At 52.4% G+C, this 18,081-nt stretch overlaps 1 protein-coding gene across 1 annotated transcript in view; it reads right to left on the minus strand.

Annotated features, from left to right (window-relative positions):
• EPHB4 (EPH receptor B4) overlaps nt 1–14,314 on the minus strand; it is a 40,123-nt gene extending 25,809 nt beyond the window's left edge. The window contains exons 1-2 of the mRNA XM_060281938.2: nt 14,129–14,314; nt 634–701 (exon numbers count right to left, since the gene is read on the minus strand). Of these exons, the coding sequence (XP_060137921.2) occupies nt 634–701; nt 14,129–14,180 (120 nt within the window). The 5' untranslated portion in view covers nt 14,181–14,314. The remainder of the gene's footprint in view (nt 1–633; nt 702–14,128) is intronic.
• Between the last annotated feature and the right edge of the window lie 3,767 nt (nt 14,315–18,081).

Below are 18,081 nucleotides of genomic sequence, written 5' to 3' on the forward strand. Positions count from 1 at the left end.
CCCATCTGGCTGGGTTTCCCCAGCCACTCTGGGCAGCTTCCAACAAAGATTAAAAACGATGCCTTATGAGGAACGGCTTAGGGAGCTGGGTATGTTTATCCTGGAGAAGAGAAGGTTAAGGGGTGATATGATAGCCATGTTCAAATATATGAAAGGATGTCATATGGAGGAGGGAGAAAGATTGATTTCTGCTGCTCCAGAGAAGCGGACACAGAGCAATGGGTTCAAGCTACAAGAAAGAAGATTCCACCTCAACATTACCGTAGGAAGAACTTCCTGACAGTAAGAGCTGTTCGGCAGTGGAATTTGCTACCTAGGAGTGTGGTGGAGTCTCCTTCTTTGGAGATCTTTAAGCAGAGGCTTGACAGGCATATGTCAAGAATGCTTTGATGGTGTTTCCTGCTTGGCAGGGGGTTGGACTGGATGGCCCTTGTGGTCTCTTCCAACTCTATGATTCTATGATTCTAAAAATACTATTATTTCTATTATTTCTTCCCGCCCACCTAGCAGACCTTGGCCCCGACTCTCCAAGCCGACAGGAGACATGAGGCGACGTGACCCCAAGGGAGGTCAGGGACCCTCACATTTTCAAGTGACTCTTTGTCCCACCCCCACCCCTTCCCGCTGCCTCACCTGGCCATCCGCAGGGTAGGTCATCCATCGAAGGTCAACCGTCTCCAGCTTGGTGTTCATAAGACTCTCTGAAAGAGAGACAGGAAAGCTGAGAATTCAGACATTCATTATTATTATTTTTGGCCAGGATTCAGCTTGCACAGAACTTTGCGACGGAGAGGACCAGAAGGGGTTAATGATCTACGCAGGAATGCGGAACTGCAGTCCCAGGGGGGGGCCGAATGCCATTCCCCACCTGGCCCTTGGAAGGCTCCCTTAGTAGCCCACACCCTTTACTGGCCCTGCTTTGCATAGCACTTGAGTTGATTTGCCAAATCCTTTGAGTTGATTTCACCAAATCCTTTGCAAGCTTTCGAGCGCCGCAGAACTCTTCAGCAGCTCTTGACGAGGAGTTCTGTGTAACTGGGAAGCTTGCGCACTTCCTATAAAGGCACTGCCCTAATGCGGATTTGGGGGGGGTTGCCTCCCCCCCCCATGGGTCAACAGGCTTTCAGGGTCAAAATGCTATCTTAGTAAGACACAAGCCATCTAATCCCTTAAATCTCAACCTTCGGGAAAGTTTGCGTTTCTCGTTTAAAAGGGCAATTGCGGGGACTAAAAATGTTGACGTTTTGAGGTTCGGCATGACAAATACAAATAGGTCACTGATCTCATTGCCCAAGGTGCAAATTATTACAATCATTAATGAGGAGGGTGATGGTTTTTATTATTCGCACCCTGCCCATCTGAGTTGCCCCAGACACTCTGGACGGCTTCCAACATATATAAAAACATATTCGCTTTCGGCAAGTGCTGGAGTTGCCCAGCTTCACCCCGGGGGCCTTGGTCACTTGAGAATTGTGTGTTTTTCAGGGCCCACCCCAATTCCCATGACTGTAATTTGTTTTAACGGTTTCTAAGTCTGAATTTTAACCTGCCGTATCCCTCCCGGGGACCTGCTGGTAAAGGGCAGGCAACAGACATTACTAACCAATAATAATAATAATAATAATAATAATAATAATAATAATAATAATAAATAATCGCTGCTGGCGGCTTTCTGTGGTTTATTTAGCAACACATCCGCACAGATGGCAAATTGCATCCAAAATATGATTTCATCCGGCAATGGTTTTGATTATGCTAGTTCTAGATCCGCTATTTAAGCGCTTATCTATACCGCTAAATATCCCTTTTAACGTTTCTCTTTATATCTTTCGTTTCCTTGCCCTATACCCCCCCCCCCGGCCTGTGAGTTTAGTCTCCCTTTTGCTGGAATACTCCGTTCGTCTTGTTTTACGTTTAATGAAATTAACGTTTTAAAAGAGTCTCTTGAATCAGCTCGCAAGCCAAGATATCTCCAACATTATCGATTCAGACGCCTGCTTGCTTGAGGAAATGCACGTCAGGAAAGTTTTTTCGGGGGGTGGGTGGGTTGTGTTTTCTTTATTCTTGGTGTCTTTTAAGACCACGATGTTAAAAGCCTTGCAGTTTATAAATTTGCCTGTCCGCCTGTTGCGTTTGGACAAATGGGGGGAGCAGGACTATGAAGAATTTTTTTTGGGGGGGGGGAATCTGTGAATCCAGGACACCTGGGTCCTCTGAAGGAGGAGCAAACCAGAGCTTCTCCTCCTCGCGAGGAAGCCACAAAACATTACCTTAAAAGATTTCAAAAGCAAGGCACTGCAAAGGCAGGTGGGAGTGTAGAATTATGCAGCAAAATTGACGACAGCAACCGAGTATTATTCTTTCCTAGGATTGTAGGGCTGGAAGGGACCCCCGAGGGTCATCCATTCCACCCCCTGCAATGCAGGGATCTCAACACACAGTCTCCCACCCAATTTTAAACCAGGCCAGATTCGGCTGAGCTTTATATATATATATTATGCACACCTCGCCAGCCAGGTGGTTCAGAAATCCAAGCCGAAATCCACACCCGCAAAAACCCTGCTCTGTTTTTTCACACAGACCAAAAAGAAAGGGGGGGGGGGAAACCGCTGAGCCAATTCCCGGGCCCTGTTCCCGCTGCCCCCCTCCTCACTCGCACAATTGCACGAGGTTCTGGGAACAGCGCTGACTCCCAAAGGGTCAAAGGTGGGCACTCGGTGGCAGAATATTTATAAAAAGCCGGACTCGCGTCATTTCCCCAAACAGCCTCTGCGGCTGCCGCCACCGCCCAGGGCTAGGAAGGCAACTCCCACCGTTTCACAGACACACGTGCCCCCAACATCATCCGCATCTGACACCTCCCTGTCGCCCCCCCCTTTATCCACTTTCCGGATTTTTATTTTTTAAAAAGTCCTTTTCCAACGCGCCGTTCAACTGCGGAACTCCCTCCCACAGGAAGAACCGGGTGGCTTTTAGAAGAGGGCCTCCCTTCTCCCGGGGGGGGGGTTGCAACTTTGTCGCACGAGAGCCCCCCCGCTTCTGCTTCGGTTGTGCAAAAGCGAAGCGCACAGTTAAGACTGCGGAACTCCCTCCCACTTGAGGCAGCGGTGGCCACAGACTTTGAAAAGGGGATCGGGGCAAATTCATTAAGGAGAGGGCTATCGACAGCTACTAGCCAGGGTGGCTATACTCCCCCCCCCCAATTCGAGGCAGCAAGGCCTCCGGATGCCGGTCACCAGAAAGCACAGGAGGGGAGAGCAGCTCTTGGGTTCGAATCCTGCTTTAGGGCATCCGGTCGGCCACTTTGAGGGCAAGATGGTGGACTAGGTGGTCTGATCCGGCTAAAGCTTCTTCTTATCTTATTAGCAACCCCCCCCCATCTCCCCTCAATGCAAAGGGGGTGTGTGTGCACGTCCCCCACCTCACACACAAAAAAATTCTTGGTACATGGTGGCAGAGGGATGGATACCTGAAGCGGGCTCTCTGCCTACGCCAAGGTCGCCCGAGAAAACAAAAGGGTCCTTTGTTTGAGCAACGTCCCGTCCCCCCCACTTTCGTCCCCATGTTGGAAGGGGAGGGAGGAGGGTCTCAAATGCACAACTTGAGCAATGGACCCTGGGAGTCAAGATGGGAAAGGAGTATGCGAATGGAAGAGGAGGTTGCTGGATCAGGCCAGGGACCCATCTAGGCCAGTATCCTCGCCAACAAGACACAACCATGGGAAACCCAGAAAGTAGGATTCGAATACAAGAGCCATCGATAGCCCTCTCCTCCGGGAATTCGTCTAAAGCTCATCTAGGTTGGTGGCCACCCTGCAGCAGGGAGTTCCATAGTTTAACTAGCCGATTCCTTTTATCCGTCCTGAATCTTCCGATGCTCAACTTCATTGGCTATCCCTAAGTTTTAGTGTTGTTTCCATCTCTATCTGGACCTCTGTTTGGGACCTCTGGGTGCTGGTTTCACCCGGTACGTGGGGGCCCTTGAGACGCATGTCAGCGAGGATGCCGGCTGGCCTCCTGTCTGAAGGTTCTGGGTTCAAGTCCCGGGCTGTTGTTGTTTTGCCACTAGGCCTTTGGCCATTCCTCTTCCCCGTTTCCAGTTCTCCCAAACAGGGGAAAGAAAGGGGAAAAGAAGAGGGGGCCTTCCTCGCAGGGGGGTTGTCGAGAGGGCCAAAATGCCACAAAACCAACAAATTGATTTTTTTAAAAAAACAAAAACAAAACAATTGCTTAAGTAGCTTGTTTTCTGCTGAACCAACAGATTCAACCTGCAGGAAAGGAGACTGGAATAATTTTCCGATGGGCACGTTCTATCGTATGTGGTGGACGTGCAAGGTAACAAAAGCGTTCTGGGAAATGATATATGATGAGTTGGAAAAAAATGTTTAAAAAGAGAGGCTTTTTTTTTTAAAGGTATTTTAGGTACAGAGATTCCGAAAGAGCAGAAAAGCAAGAATATTACTAGCCCAGAGATGGAAAGAAGATAAGGTTTCCAACTAGAAAAGATGATGGACTATGCCGAAATGGCGAAATTGACCAGGAGAATCAGAGACCAGGACGAGAAGCAGTTTAAGAAAGAATGGGGGAAATTTATAGTCTATTTAAGAGAACATCGTAAACAGTTAAAAACTTTGGCAGGATTGGAGTAATACTTGTAAAAGGCAAAATATATTGGAAAAGTTAATACTAGATAAAGCAAATTGGGGGGGGGGAGATAAGTTGAGTAAAAAGGGATGGACAATGGAAACCAGAGAAGGGTGGGGGTATTCTGAGAATCCTAAATTTAAAGGTGATTGATATGTTTAAATTGAAATTTCTTAGGTAACATTTAATAAAAAATATTATTTTTTTAAAAAGAAGGAATAATTTTCTGGTGGTTAAGAGCCGTTGGACGGTGGAACGGTCTCCCTCCTTGGGAGTTGGTGGACTCTCCTTCCTTGGAGGTTTCTAAGCAGAGGTTGGGTGGCCATCTGTCATGGGTGCTTTAGCTGAGATTCCTGCATTGGAGGGGGTTGGACTAGATGACCCTTGGGGGTCCCCCTTCCGACTCTACGATTCTACGATCTAGCTAGTGCTTTTGTTTGTTCCCTCTCCGGGAGCCATTCTGTCTCCACCAGAAGCCCTCAGGTCCTGCCATTATAACACCCCCCCCTCCCACCACCACAAATCTCCATTTCCTTCCTCGCCCTCCCCTCTGGCTTAGCCAGACAGGCAAAGAGCTGGCTTCCTCCCCACCTGACGGCCTGGTCCCCTCTCCTGGAGGGCTCAGAGCTCGAGAAGAGGCGAATAACACCCCCCCCCAAAAAAAATACGGTACCAAAAAAAACCCAGGCGTCCCCTGCTCCTGTCCGCCGCCCCCCTCCAATTCGACAGACCAGGACAAGATAGAGAGGAAATTGGAAACAAAAGGAAGATTTTCTCCTTCCTTCCTGCATAACACCCCCCCATCACTGACTTTCTCCCCCCCCCACCCACGAGATAAGCAAATGGGGGTGGGAGAGGTGCCAGCAGGGAACTCTGGGTAATTACAGGGCGCCTCCGAGTTGCGACGCCCCAGGGGCCAAGGCGAGCGGGACGGGGGCCAAGTGGAAAATCATTACGAGGTGGCTGGAGGGCGGAGGCAAGGGATGGGTGTCTGCGCTTTTGTGTGTCTGGGGGTATTTCCACATACCAGGAAGAGCCGCCCGGGCGCCCTAGATATTTGGCGTAACACGGTGGCGGGACACCTGTTCGGCACGCAGAAGGCCCTTTCGAAACCAGCCTCCTCGGCCATGAGGACTAGGAACATGCTTAGTTTTATAGGTCTGGCTTCAGCTCAGTGGCAGGGCATCTGCCTTGAGTGCAGAAGGTCCGAGGGGGAGCCAATCCCTGGCGGCGTCTGCAGGTTGGGCGGGGAAGGTCTCCCCTGCCTGGGGGACCTGCTGCTGCCAGTCAGAGCAGACATTATTGAGCTAGGTAGGGAACAGTGGGTAATCACTGTGGGTAATCAGTAATGTCCGCTTCCAACGGAAAATAGAGACTGCTTGGTAGACCTGTTAAGATGAAGGCCGCGCCTGCGCTTCACCTGAGATTTATGCATTGGAGGGGGTTGGGCTGGATGACCTTTGGGGGTTCCCCTTCTGCCCCTACACAATTCTACGGCAAAGGATTTTCCAGGCTGTTTTTAAATACTGCTAGCAACGCGGCGACTGACGGGGCCTAACAGCAGATCTACAGTGGAAAGTTTTTTGTAAATTTCCCCGCACAACGGACTTTGCACGGCACACACGGCCCCATCCCACAGCAGGGCCCCCTCCCCCGATACTGAGCGGCTGCTTCGTTGCAGACCACCCCCCGCCCCCTGCCAAACACCCCCACCCACCCACCCACCCAAGCCAAGGCCTCCCACCGGCCCACACTCATTCCTGTCTAAATCCGTCCCAGATGTGTGAGGAGCTGACTACACAAAAGCACACACACCCCGAACGAGGATTCAGAAAGGAACCGTGGGGGGGGGGGCGACACACACGTGCCAGGACTCCTGGGTCCCCCGGAAAGCAAATGGGGCCTAGCTTGTCTACGAGGGGCTGGGACGACGGCAGGTTGCAGCAATGCAGCAGGTTGAACGACTGGCATGCGGCTCTTTTAATACTTCCGATACATTTCATTATTGCATATTTATGTGCTTTTTCTCTCTCCGAGCAGCTCAAGGGGGGATATACGTGGTTTTCTTCCAGCTCCTCATCTAACCCCGACAACAGCAGCCCTGTGAGGTAGGTCCCAGGCAGAGAGGAGGCCCCCACGGTCACCCCCAGCGGGCTTCAGGGCTGCCGAGTGGCGAATTCGAATCCTGGTCTCTCCCAGGCCCGAGTCCTCCGGCACTCTTAACCATTGCACCAAACTGCCTTTTGCGCAGCCGTCCTCCTTCCCCCTAAAACAAAAGCGCAAACTTCTTCTTTTTTAATCGGAAGGCGAGAGGGCCAGCCGTTGCTCAGCGGATAAGAGCACCTGCTTGGAATGTAGAAGGTACCGGCTGCAAATCCCTCCAATGGATCCCAGGAGTGCTGCTGCCAGTCAGTGTAGGCTAGCTAGCTGTCTGTGGCTTTCCACCTGCTGTTGCAAGCCCCAACTCCCACCAGTCCTGGCCAGCAAAACCAGTGGGTCAAGGATGCTGGGAGCAGTAGACCAGAGACATCGGGCCTGACTCGGGAGTATCGCAGCCTAGTGTAAGGACAGCCTGCTGGATCAGGTCCAAGAAGGGCCATCTAGTCTGGCCTCCTGCTCTCACAGTAGCCAAATATCCAGTGGGAGGGAGTTCCACAGCCTTAAATATGCACTGCATTAAAGAGGAAGGGCAGAGTGTAGCCACTGTGGCTAGTAGCTTTCAACAGCCGCATGCATTTTTCTCGCTTGCCTTTTCCTTAAACTTTTTTTTTTAAAAAAGCCACGAGGCAGGGGGATTCGAACCCCCAGCCCAATGCGCTAACCACTAGGCCATCCAGCATGCAGCCAGCTCCTCCAGAGTCGCAAGCGGGCTGGGAGAAAGAGAGAGAGAAGCCCTGCGTGCGTGGAGACTTTTTATTAATTAAATCCAGGGCACGTCTCCCAGCGCGCTCGTTAATGTGCTCCCTGCATTGTTTAATTACAGCCGCGTCCTGCCCCCGTGGGCAGAGAGGGGGGCCAGGTGTCTGCGCGCCCCATAAACGCTCCTTTTAATAGCCCCCCTCGGAAAAAGAAGAGAACAGGAACCGTGTTGTGCCATTCCATCCCCAGGCCTGGGCAGATCTCCCACATCACAATCGAACCCACAACAAAAGCTTCGCTTGGCTCAGCCTTCATGCCAAGGCCAGGCCGTGGGGCCCGTCTCCCCACCCCCCAAAAAAACCCATTATCTCACCGCCCCCATTTCGCAAGACGCAGGACAGGGAGCCTCCGCCCTCGCTCTGCCTGCTTAGAATCGTAGCCCTGCAGGATGAGGCCCAGCGAAGCCAGCATCCTGTCCCCGCAGCGGCGCCCAATAAGCAGGATTCGAACGCAAGAGCCACTCTCCCCCCTTCCTGCGGTCTCCGGCAACTGGGATTCCGCACCATCGCCGCCCCCGACTGCGGAGGGCAGAGCACAGCCATCCATTTGTCCGATCCTCTTTGAAAGGTGTCCGGTTCGATGGCCATCGTCGCTTCCTTCCTGTGGCAAGGAGTTCCGTAGCTCAACTGCGCACCGAATAGCTGCATTTGGGGAGTTAGCAGGGGAGAGGGCTCATGGGCTCATCAGAGGCAGCGGTTGCTGGATGCGACCCTTTCAGTCGCACGCCGCAAGATCTTGCGTAACATGAATTCTCCAGTCAAGTCTGGCTTGGCAAGTTACAGATCCTGGATCCTGGGGCGGATAGAAAGCAAGGAAAGGGAAAGGGACTATGTCCCCCACCCAAATCCCAATTCTGCGCCCCATGAAGGACTGTCATTTATCTGTTCTGAATCTTGCAACACTCAGCTTTCCGGTCTTACGAGAGAGGGAGGAAGACTTTCTTCAATCCACTTTCTCCAGCCGGCGCATCATTTTAGGAACTCGCCTCTTCCTCGCCTTTTCTCCAAACTCCAAAGTCCCAAAAGCTGCAACCTTTCTGGAGAAGGGAGCCTGCTGGCTCCATCCCCTTGCTCTGGTTCTGAACCGTTTTGCAACTCTTCCACATCCGTTCTGAGGCAAGGCGGCCAGAACCCTAGCGTTCCAAAATGCGGGTTTTGGTGCACAACGGCGCTATGACAATCGGCAGTGTTGTTTTTCGATTCCTAACCGGTGTGCATCCCGTCAAGCCAAAACAGCAAGCGCTTTCATCCTTCGGGGGTTCCTGCATTGCACGAGGTCGGTCTAGATGACAGGAGGCAGAGATGGCCACGTGCTGGTCTTGTGTTCGAATCCTCCTTGCGCGTTCCCCCCTGGGGCATCTGTTCAGACACGGCGGGAACAAGATGCTGGCTCTTCCTACGATGGAACCTCCAGGTTCAGAAGCAGTCTACCCACATTCCCAGGTTTTTCAGCAGAACTTGGATGCCACCCCCCCCCCCGGGCCCGGTCTTGGATGCTTTAGTTGAGATTTCTGCACTGCAGGGGGTTGGACTAGATGATCCAAGAACCCTATTTTGCAGAGCCCTGTTTTGGCGCCTGCCCCCCAGCGCCCTTTCCCCCCTTCCCGCAAAATACTGCATTTTCCCATGTATAAGATTTTATTTCCCCCCCAATTTTTAAAAGTTTAAAAAGAGTCGAAGAGTCGGACACGGTTAAACGACTAAACGACAACAAAAATTGGGGGTCGTCTTACACATGGAATGTTGCAATTATTTATTTCTTAGTTTGGGGGCTCAAAAAATAGGGGGCGCAATCTCGCCTCCTTTGATAGCAGAGCGGTTCCCTCCCCGAGGAGAAAAGCAGGCCTGGGCAGATGGAAGGCAGGGGAATCTTTGCCTTTGATGGCTGAGCCAGGCGTTGAGATTAAAACCCGCCTCCGCCTCTCTGCGGTGAGAGGTGTGCCCGCCAAGCCCCGTCCCAGGATGAGCAGGCAGCTCCCCATATTTCTCGCCGCCCCACACGACCCAGGAGCTGGCACCGTGCCTGGCAAGAGAGAAACCGGCACCCCACGCAGGACAGAGACCTCGGACTCGAGTTCAAATTACGCGCACAGCCCAAACTCAGCCACGGTGTGTGACCGTGGGGGAACAGTCGCAGCCCTCTTGGCCCCTAACCTTGAGGGTGGGATTCCTGGGCGACGCAAGGCGAGAGAGGTGGCTTGTGGGCCGGAGCGAGGCATGCTGGGAGTCAGGTCTCCGGCGGCACCGCGGGGATTTTTCTCAGCTTCTGCCCGCGAGCCACGGGTTCCAATCCCACCTCCCGGTACCCAGAAAGCTTCCGTTACGCCGAGTCGGTCTAGCTGAGCGCTATGCCTCTATTATGGTAGGGCACAGGCCTTTTGATCTCAGGGTCGTGGGTTCGAGCCCCCACATTGGGCAAAAGATTTCTGCATTGCAGGACTAGATGACCATTGGGGTCCCTTCCAACTCTTACAGTTCTTTTACTGGTTTTGCAAACTCCTCAAAGCAGCTGCAGACCAGTCAGAGAAGCTTCAAATAATCAGCGTTTTCTAAATGTTTTGAATAAATGCAATAAAATGCTAACACTGGCCAGCTGCCTCTCTCCCCCCCCCCCTGTGGTTACCTACCCGGTGAGGCCAACCTGGGACCTTCTGCATGCCAAGCACCTGCTCTACCCACTGAGCTACGTTCAAACCCGCTTTAAAACAAAGCAAGGTTCCAGTCCTCATTGTTTACAATGAAACGATGCTGCCGGGGGCTGAACCTGGGGCATTCTGCATGCCAAGCAGGTGCTCTCCCCAACCACTGAGCTGCTGAAGAGCTGCAAGAGCAGGCAGGGCCCGTGCTTTTCATGAAGAAGATCCCAAGCTGGGTAGAGTAATCTCAGCTCAACCGACCAGGAAAGATCCTGCTCCGAAACCCAACCTCAAAAGTGGACGGCTCTGGACTCAAGTGACCCAATGGTCTGCACTGACATGCAGTAGTTTCGTCAGGTCTTCTGGACATGCAGAAGCACGGAGGTTAAGCAGGCAGACTGCTTGATCAAGTCAATGGGACTTGGGGAGTTTGGCTGCTGCACACCTCAAAATCTTGGAAGGGGCGGACGTGATTTAAGCCCGGCTGCTGATCAGGCTAGTGGCCCACCTCACCCAACAATCAGATGCCTGCGACAGGAAACACGCATCAGGATTCGAACGCAAGCCCCGCCGGAGATTCCAAACACGTGGAAGTCGTTTAATCCTGGTTTGAAATCCTGGAAAGCCTCTGTCAACTGGGGTGGAACGTGGTGAACTAGACAGCTGCTATTCCTGCGTTGCAGGGGGTTGGGTTTGATGACCCTCAGGGACCCACGGTTTGAGGCAGCGATGGTTCTGAATCCCAGTTGCTGGAAGCCGCACGAGGGGAGAGCGGCTCTTGCACTCGGATCCTGCTTTCTGGTGTGCCACAAAGGGCATCTGGCTGGCCACCGTGAGAACAGAAAGCTGGGCCAGATGGGCCATTGGCCTGGCCCTCGTGTTCTTACTTCTTCATGTGGCGCATAGTTAAACTGTGGAACTCCCTGCCACAGGAGCCAACAACTTGGACGGCTTCAAAAAGATTGGGCAAATTCACGAAGGAGGAGAGGGCTACGGGTGGCTATTCCGTGCCCTCCACAGTCAAGAGGCAGCAACGCTTCCGAAAAGCACTTGCTGGAAACTGCAGGGGTGCCGCTCTTGTGTTCGAATCCTGCTTGTGGCGGGTTTCCCCATAACGGCACCCGGCTGGCCGCTGTGAGAAGAACACGTGCCAGGCTCTCCTTCGTCAGAGGTTTCGTAACAGAGGCCGTAACCTGCCAGGGTTTCTTCTGCCGCGATTCGGGGTTGGTCTAGATGACCCTGGGGGTCCCCTTCCATCTCTACATTGCTACACCATGCCAAGATGTCTGCTCCAGAAGGCCGGGCTCTTCTTCTTACTTCCACACACACACACACTTGCAAGCTTTTGAGACAAGGAGCAGCAAGCATCACGCACGCCCCCCCCCAAATTCCCATCTTGGTGGGTTTTTTGGTGGGGTGGGGGGGACACACTGAATTTCTGGACGCCCCACGTGTCTCCGGCTCCAGGAGCCACAATAGAGGATTCAATTAATGTGTTATACGCTCCGGTGCCCCTTCACAGCCTTGGGAGAGACCTGACCTCCGAGATCAGGGATGGAGGGAACAGGCAGAGATAGTGGAAGGAAAGTGGGTGGGTGGGTGGGGGGAGTTTGGGGTGGGGTGGGGGCGAGATAAGAGAGAAGGGAGGTTTTACAGTCCTGGGGTGGGTGGGAAAAGGAGGGTTCCTTTGTGAGCTTCTTAAGAAGGGGGGGTTCCTTTTGGCAGAAAGGGAGGACGCTTCAAATGCCCCCCCCAATTTCTTTGCTTCCCCCCCCCTCCTTGGCTTGGGGTTGTTTGGGGCTGAAAGCTACGGAGGTTTGTTTCTCTGGCCTGGATTTTTTAATCCCTTTTCAATGAGGTTTTAGCTCCTGGAAGGGGGTGAATGGGAGAGAAGAGGGGGAAATGAAGAGGAAATGGGGGGGGGACAGGTTGAGCAGGAGGAAGAAGCAGATTCGGGATCCGGGTGTCCAGATTACTGGGGGGGGGGGAGAGGCAAGGTTTATTGGCCCTTTTGGGAAGGAGGAGGGCGCAGGACTCCTGGGTCCCCCGGTGCGGTACCATTGCGGTAGTCCATGTCTACCCTGCCTGGTAGAGGGAGGTTGAACCTGGAGCGTTCTACATGCCAAGCAGCAGCACTGCTACTGAGCTGCCCTCTCTCCCTGCTGCGGTCAGTTTAGCTCAGGACTGTCCACACTGGCCGGCAGCAGCCACCCACGGTTTCAAAAAGGGAGAGTCTCTCAGCCCTACCTGGGGGGGCCCTTCTGCACTCAAGGCAGCTGTCCTTCTGCCCAGCAAGAATCTCTCCCTTGGCTCAGCAGCCATTGTTGTTGTTGTTGTTTGAGGCAATCGGGCAGGTAACTCTCCCAGCCTGGAGATGACACTGGAGACTGAATCAGGGACCTTCTGCATTCCCAGCAGGTGCTCCAGCACTAAGCCATGGCCATGAGGGCAAAGTGCTCAAGCTTTTCTAACAGGTCAAGGTGGAAACTTTTGTGCGCTTTACGCAGAGGGCCTCCCACCTCAACAGCCCCTTCTGCAGTCCTGCCACCCCGGCCTTCGCCAACTGGGTGCCTGTCAAGTGTTCAGCACCCGGTTGGCAGAAGCTGCTGTTCCCACTAGGCGCCGCTCCTCCTCCGCAGCCTAACACAATGCTGGCGGCAAGTCAAAGCTGTTTGATGATGGAACGGACTCCCTCGGGAGGTGGCGGGCTCTCCTTCCTTAAGAGATTGATATAAGCAGAAGGCAGGTGGCTGCCTGCCAGGGATGTGATTCCTGCCCTGCAGGGGGTTGGGCTAGATGACCCTCGGGGGTCCCTTCCAACTCGCCAATTCTAAGTCCCCCAACTTCCCGCAACTCAGGATTCCAGCCACTTGCCTTCTTCTGGGCTCCAGCCCATTAACAACATCTCCACCACCTCCTCCCCACTGTTTCCAAGAGGACCCAGGAGTCCTTTTTGCAGAACTGCAGTTGTAAGGTACCAAAGGTCATCCAATCTGACCCGCACAATCTGCCATTTTCACAAAAACAGGACTCTTGGTTCCCAGCTTCTATACGGGTCCGAGGCGCTGAGCTTCCCCCTCATTTCTCCCCCCTCTCTCCTGGGAACCCAGGAGTCCTGCAAACTCCCACCCACTCACCCACCGCCCCAGGCATGGCCTTCACCTGCCCCGTGTCCCTCCCTCTTCCACCCAGGGGAGCTCAGGTGTCCGGACTCCAGAATCCTTCACTCTGCAGCAGCCCACCAAGCGCAAATCCGCCCCCCCCCACAACCCCATTCCTCCTGGAAGAGAAAAAAGCACTTTATTTTACAACAATGGGAGGGAAAGCCCCAGCCCAGTCCCTTGGGACAACTGGGGGGGGGGCACGACAGGCAGCGAAGATTGATGAGGAAGGGAGAGGATCGGAATTTGGAGAGATGAAAGCCTATTGTAAATCGTTGTCCTTTTGGGGGGGGGGGGCAGGAGAGCGCAGAAGGAAGCGCCGATATTGGGGGGGGGGGTGGAAGAGGAAAGAAAATCTATCGCCTCGGAGAGGCTCATTACCGAAGATCGATGTGGGACTTTAAAAAACACTTTGAACACGCGCTTCAAAAATAGATCAGGCCGCGAGGAGGGAAAAGGAATGGGGGGGGAGGGTGTGGAACCCAGTCTCCCTGTTAGCGGGGAGAGGACCCAGGAGTCCGGGTCTCCAGACCTCTTCAGCCGGGCAGCCCAACTTTCCTTGTGGGAAACCCAGGAATCCGGGTGCAGCAATACCCCCCCCCCAAAAAACCACACACTTTTCAACAACAATTGCACTTTCCCCCAAAGGGACCCAGGAGTCCTGCTGACTCCCAAGCTGGGAGACTTCGCTCCACTTGTGTGTGAGCACACGGAGGGTTTTGAGCATGGAGGGGTCTGGATCAGAACCCGGACCCCGTTTGGCGCCTCACCTTCCGCAGTCAGGGCGAAGGGGATCCAGAAGCAGAGGAGCCAGCCAGCCATCGCTCCAGGAACGCCAGAATGAATCCAAACGGGAGGAGGAGGAGAATCTCTGGATCCACAGCAGCGGGAAAAATATTCCTGGGGAGGGAGAAATCAAATCGAAGAAACCCAGTTCGTGGGGTCATGAAACAGTGATTCCAAACATGGTCGAGACGCCTAGAGATTCCTTGCAACGCACACCCCAAAAAAACTAAATCCTGGTGCGGAATATATGCGCGTTTTGCTCCGCCGAAGATAAAATAAAAATTCAACAACACAAAGCAACCCGCACAGAACGCAAAATTAAAAACTGTTCAGCAAACTCCTGCCTTGGAGGAACTTCCAGAGGTCTGTATGGCTTGCTTCTCCACAAGGTATTGTCTTCGGTCCAGACAATACCTTTTCTCTGCGATGTGTCACTTTTTGCAGGCTGGGGACCCCTGAAATCGGGGCAGAAAATATGGATTCCCCTTCCCCCTCCAAAAAAAAGAGACCTTCTTTGCAACAATAGGAATCCTCGCAACTTTTCGGGACGTTGGATTGTTCTGGGAAGACCATCCACACGATACTTTTAAGTGGAAACAACCCGGTTTGTCCTCCTCCCAGGACAAAGACTCCAATGTCTCCCCAAAAAGAAATCCAGGATGGGAGAGTTCCTCTTCCAAACCAGAAAGTCCGGAATGGCAGAAAAATCCCAAGCAAACGTCTCGGACAAAGGAACCCCCCTAAATAGCAGCAGGAGCAGACTCTCCCGAGCAGCGTTGTGGTGTGGAGCAGAAAAAGTCTATGCTGGGTTGGGTGAGAGCCAGGAGACTTGGGGGGGGGGAGAGAGAGCAGAGGCGGGAGGGGGGCAGGATAAGTGGATCCGGGTTAGGAATCTTTTTTTAAAAAAAAGGGAATCCAAAATAGTGTCACTTTTTTAAAAAAAACCAGCTTCTGTGCAGATCTGGATTCTTGCCCCCCCCCAACAAAAAAACAACAATGTTCCCTGCACACACGCACACACCCCAAAAATGTGGGAAAGGGAATTCTTGCCCAGATTTGCACAGGAAAAGGAACTTTAGGAAAACTTGAAGCAAATACTTCGCGGGAATAAATCACAGGCTCTTCACTCTCTCTACCCCCCCACCCACTCCCAAAAAAAACACAAAGCGGGGGGGGGGACTGTGCTCAGCTCTCTGAACACTTTTTGCAGGCCTTCCCAAAGGTCGGAAAAGGAATTCTGGCTCCCCCCCCCGGCCATGAAAAGGTGGGGGCTCTCCTTGGAAAATATTTGCAAAGGCAGTGAAAAAAATGCACAGCAAAAACTTCTCTCCTAAATATTTGCAAAAGCAGACCCCCCCGAATATTTGCAAAAGCAGAACCCCCCCCGAATATTTGCAAAAGTAGAACCCCCCCCGAATATTTGCAAAAGCAGAACCCCCCCGAATATTTGCAAAAGTAGAACCCCCCCCGAATATTTGCAAAAGCAGAACCCCCCGAATATTTGCAAAAGTAGAACCCCCCGAATATTTGCAAAAGCAGAACCCGCCCCCCGAATATTTGCAAAAGCCAGAACCCCCCCAAACATTGCAAAGGTTTCTCTCCTAAATATTTGCAAAACAGAAACCCCCCCCAGAAAAATACTTTCAGGACCCCCACCCCACCCCCGAAATACTTGCACTTCTCCCCTAAATATTTGCAGAGCCCACGCGCACTAGCTTTGAGAGGGGTAGCAAATCTACAAAAGGAACGTCCCCCCTGAAAAAATATTTGCAAAAAGGGGGTAGGAAGAATTTTTGCAAAGAACCCCCCCCCCGGGGGGGTATTTGGAAGTGCCAAATTCTACATACTGTAACAATAATTTTAAAAACCTTGCAAAAGGCGCGCCCTGTCTGATGAGAGATGGGGAGGATAACTTGGGGGTCCTGCGACTTCCCCGGGAGTCTCGGGAACCCGCATGGGCCTCCGCCCAGCCGCTGGGCTGCTAGAACGAACTCGCGAGTTCCTCGCGCGGAGAGGGGCGGGGCGGCCGGGAGGCACGCGCGGAACACGCGGGCAGCCAGGCGCACGTGTGAACGCGCCAAAGGGCTCCGTGCACGGAGCAGCAGCAGCAACAACAATAGTAATTGTCACTGCTTGCTGCTGCTGCTGCTGTTGTAGTTGTTAACAATAAAAAACAAAACGATATATGAAATATCGTCGTTGCCGTTCCCATAATTTTTTCTTTGTTTGCTGATGTAATAATTGAAAACTCAGAGAGCTAGAAAGGCACTGCGGTGTAGTGGCTAGAATGCCAAATTAGGACCTGGGAGAGACACGGGTTCAAATCCCGCTCATGTCTACGAAGCTACCAGTCGCTGCCTCTTGGCCTAACCTACCTGGCAAGGTTGTTGTGGTTGGGATTAAATGAGGGGGGGGGACACACCATCTATGCCACTTTGGGGGTTTATTCCAAGCCTGCGATTGCCTACGGTTCCAATGCTTCGCTGGCTGCCACCCTGAAAGCCGCAGCGGGCAACCCCGGCAGCCACAAAAGCTGCCCCCAGAAATCATAATAATACACAGTTACGTCTGCAAAACGTGGCCTTAATCCAAAATTACTCATCAAGGTGCTTCGATATCAGTCCCTTCTGCTTCCGACACGCCCGATGGCTCTCCCCCAGGGCAACACTCAAGGCCCCCAAAATCTCAACCAGCTGAAAATCTCACACAGGAAAGTCTTCTTATTCCTGGAACCCGGCTGGCATCTCCCAGCCTAGGCTGGCATCTCTGGGCAGCTGCTCTGGTCGGCACTTCCTCCAGGTGGGCCTCATTCTGCACCCCAAGCCACCTGCCGTCCCCAGTTCCAGGTACTGTACAAGAGGCAGGGCGAGCTTTCCAGAGGAGGGGGAGGGCATCCCCAAGATGGCAAACTAGGCATCTCGCTCCCCCCCACCGCCCCCCCATTTTTTTTCCTTTACCCTCCTCCTCCTCCTGCAGCTACTTACTCCCCAGGGCACTTTTCAGAGTACAGTACGAAACAGCACCGGATTATCCAATAGGCAGGCCAAGCGCATGCTCAAGGCACTAGGGAAAAAGGTGGCTCCCCTTTTTATTTAAATTATTTGATGATTTATATTCAATTTAACAAAAAAAAAAACCCAAAACGTCACTATGGAAAAAAACCAAACTTCAGATTTCCTTACCTCCCGTTTTTCCGTTCTCGTTTTAAACACGAGGCGAGCCTCCTGGATCAGGCCTCTCGAGGCCAGCTTCCTGTCCTCACAGGGGCCAACCAGATGCCCGTAATGGGGAACCAGCGATCAGGATTCGAACCCAGCGCTCTCCCCTCCTAGTAGCCACGAATAGCCTCATCCTCTTAAAGCCACCCAGGTCGGTGGCTGGATCTTTAAGGAATCGATCTTAAATGTAGGCAGCCCGCTACATTTTATTTTTAAAAGGGTTTAGAATACTTTTGAGACACTTAGGTTTAGAATACTTTAAAGGCACTTAGGTTCTTGTCTTTTTTAGAAACAATGAAATAAAAATGGTTAACACCAGAGGTTCGCCTGTTTGGGGAAAACCCTGGCAAGTGAAAACAGGTTGCTTTTTTTTTTTTTTACTGTGCAATTAGGACACCTTGCTATTTTACCTGTAAAATTACGATAGTAAAAAGTAAACGTTAAATTAATTCGCAGCACTCTGCTTTTCGCAGTGCCCCCTCCGAGGCTGCAGAACGTAATGCTGGTGTGTGTGTGTGTGTGTGTGTGTGTGTGTGTGTGTGTGTATCTCCTATATACATTAAAAACTGAAGGTTGTCGTCGTATATTTATTTCATAAATTTTGTATACTGCTTCATTGGAGGGGGAAACCCTCAGAGTGGTTCACAAAGCAGATAAAACAATAAAATGATCGTTGGGTGTTTACAGCCACAAGTGAAAACATTCGGAGAGCTAAAACC

Source organism: Zootoca vivipara, chromosome 12 (assembly GCF_965207765.1).
Source record: "Zootoca vivipara chromosome 12, rZooViv2.hap1.1, whole genome shotgun sequence".
NCBI lineage: Eukaryota > Metazoa > Chordata > Lepidosauria > Squamata > Lacertidae > Zootoca > Zootoca vivipara.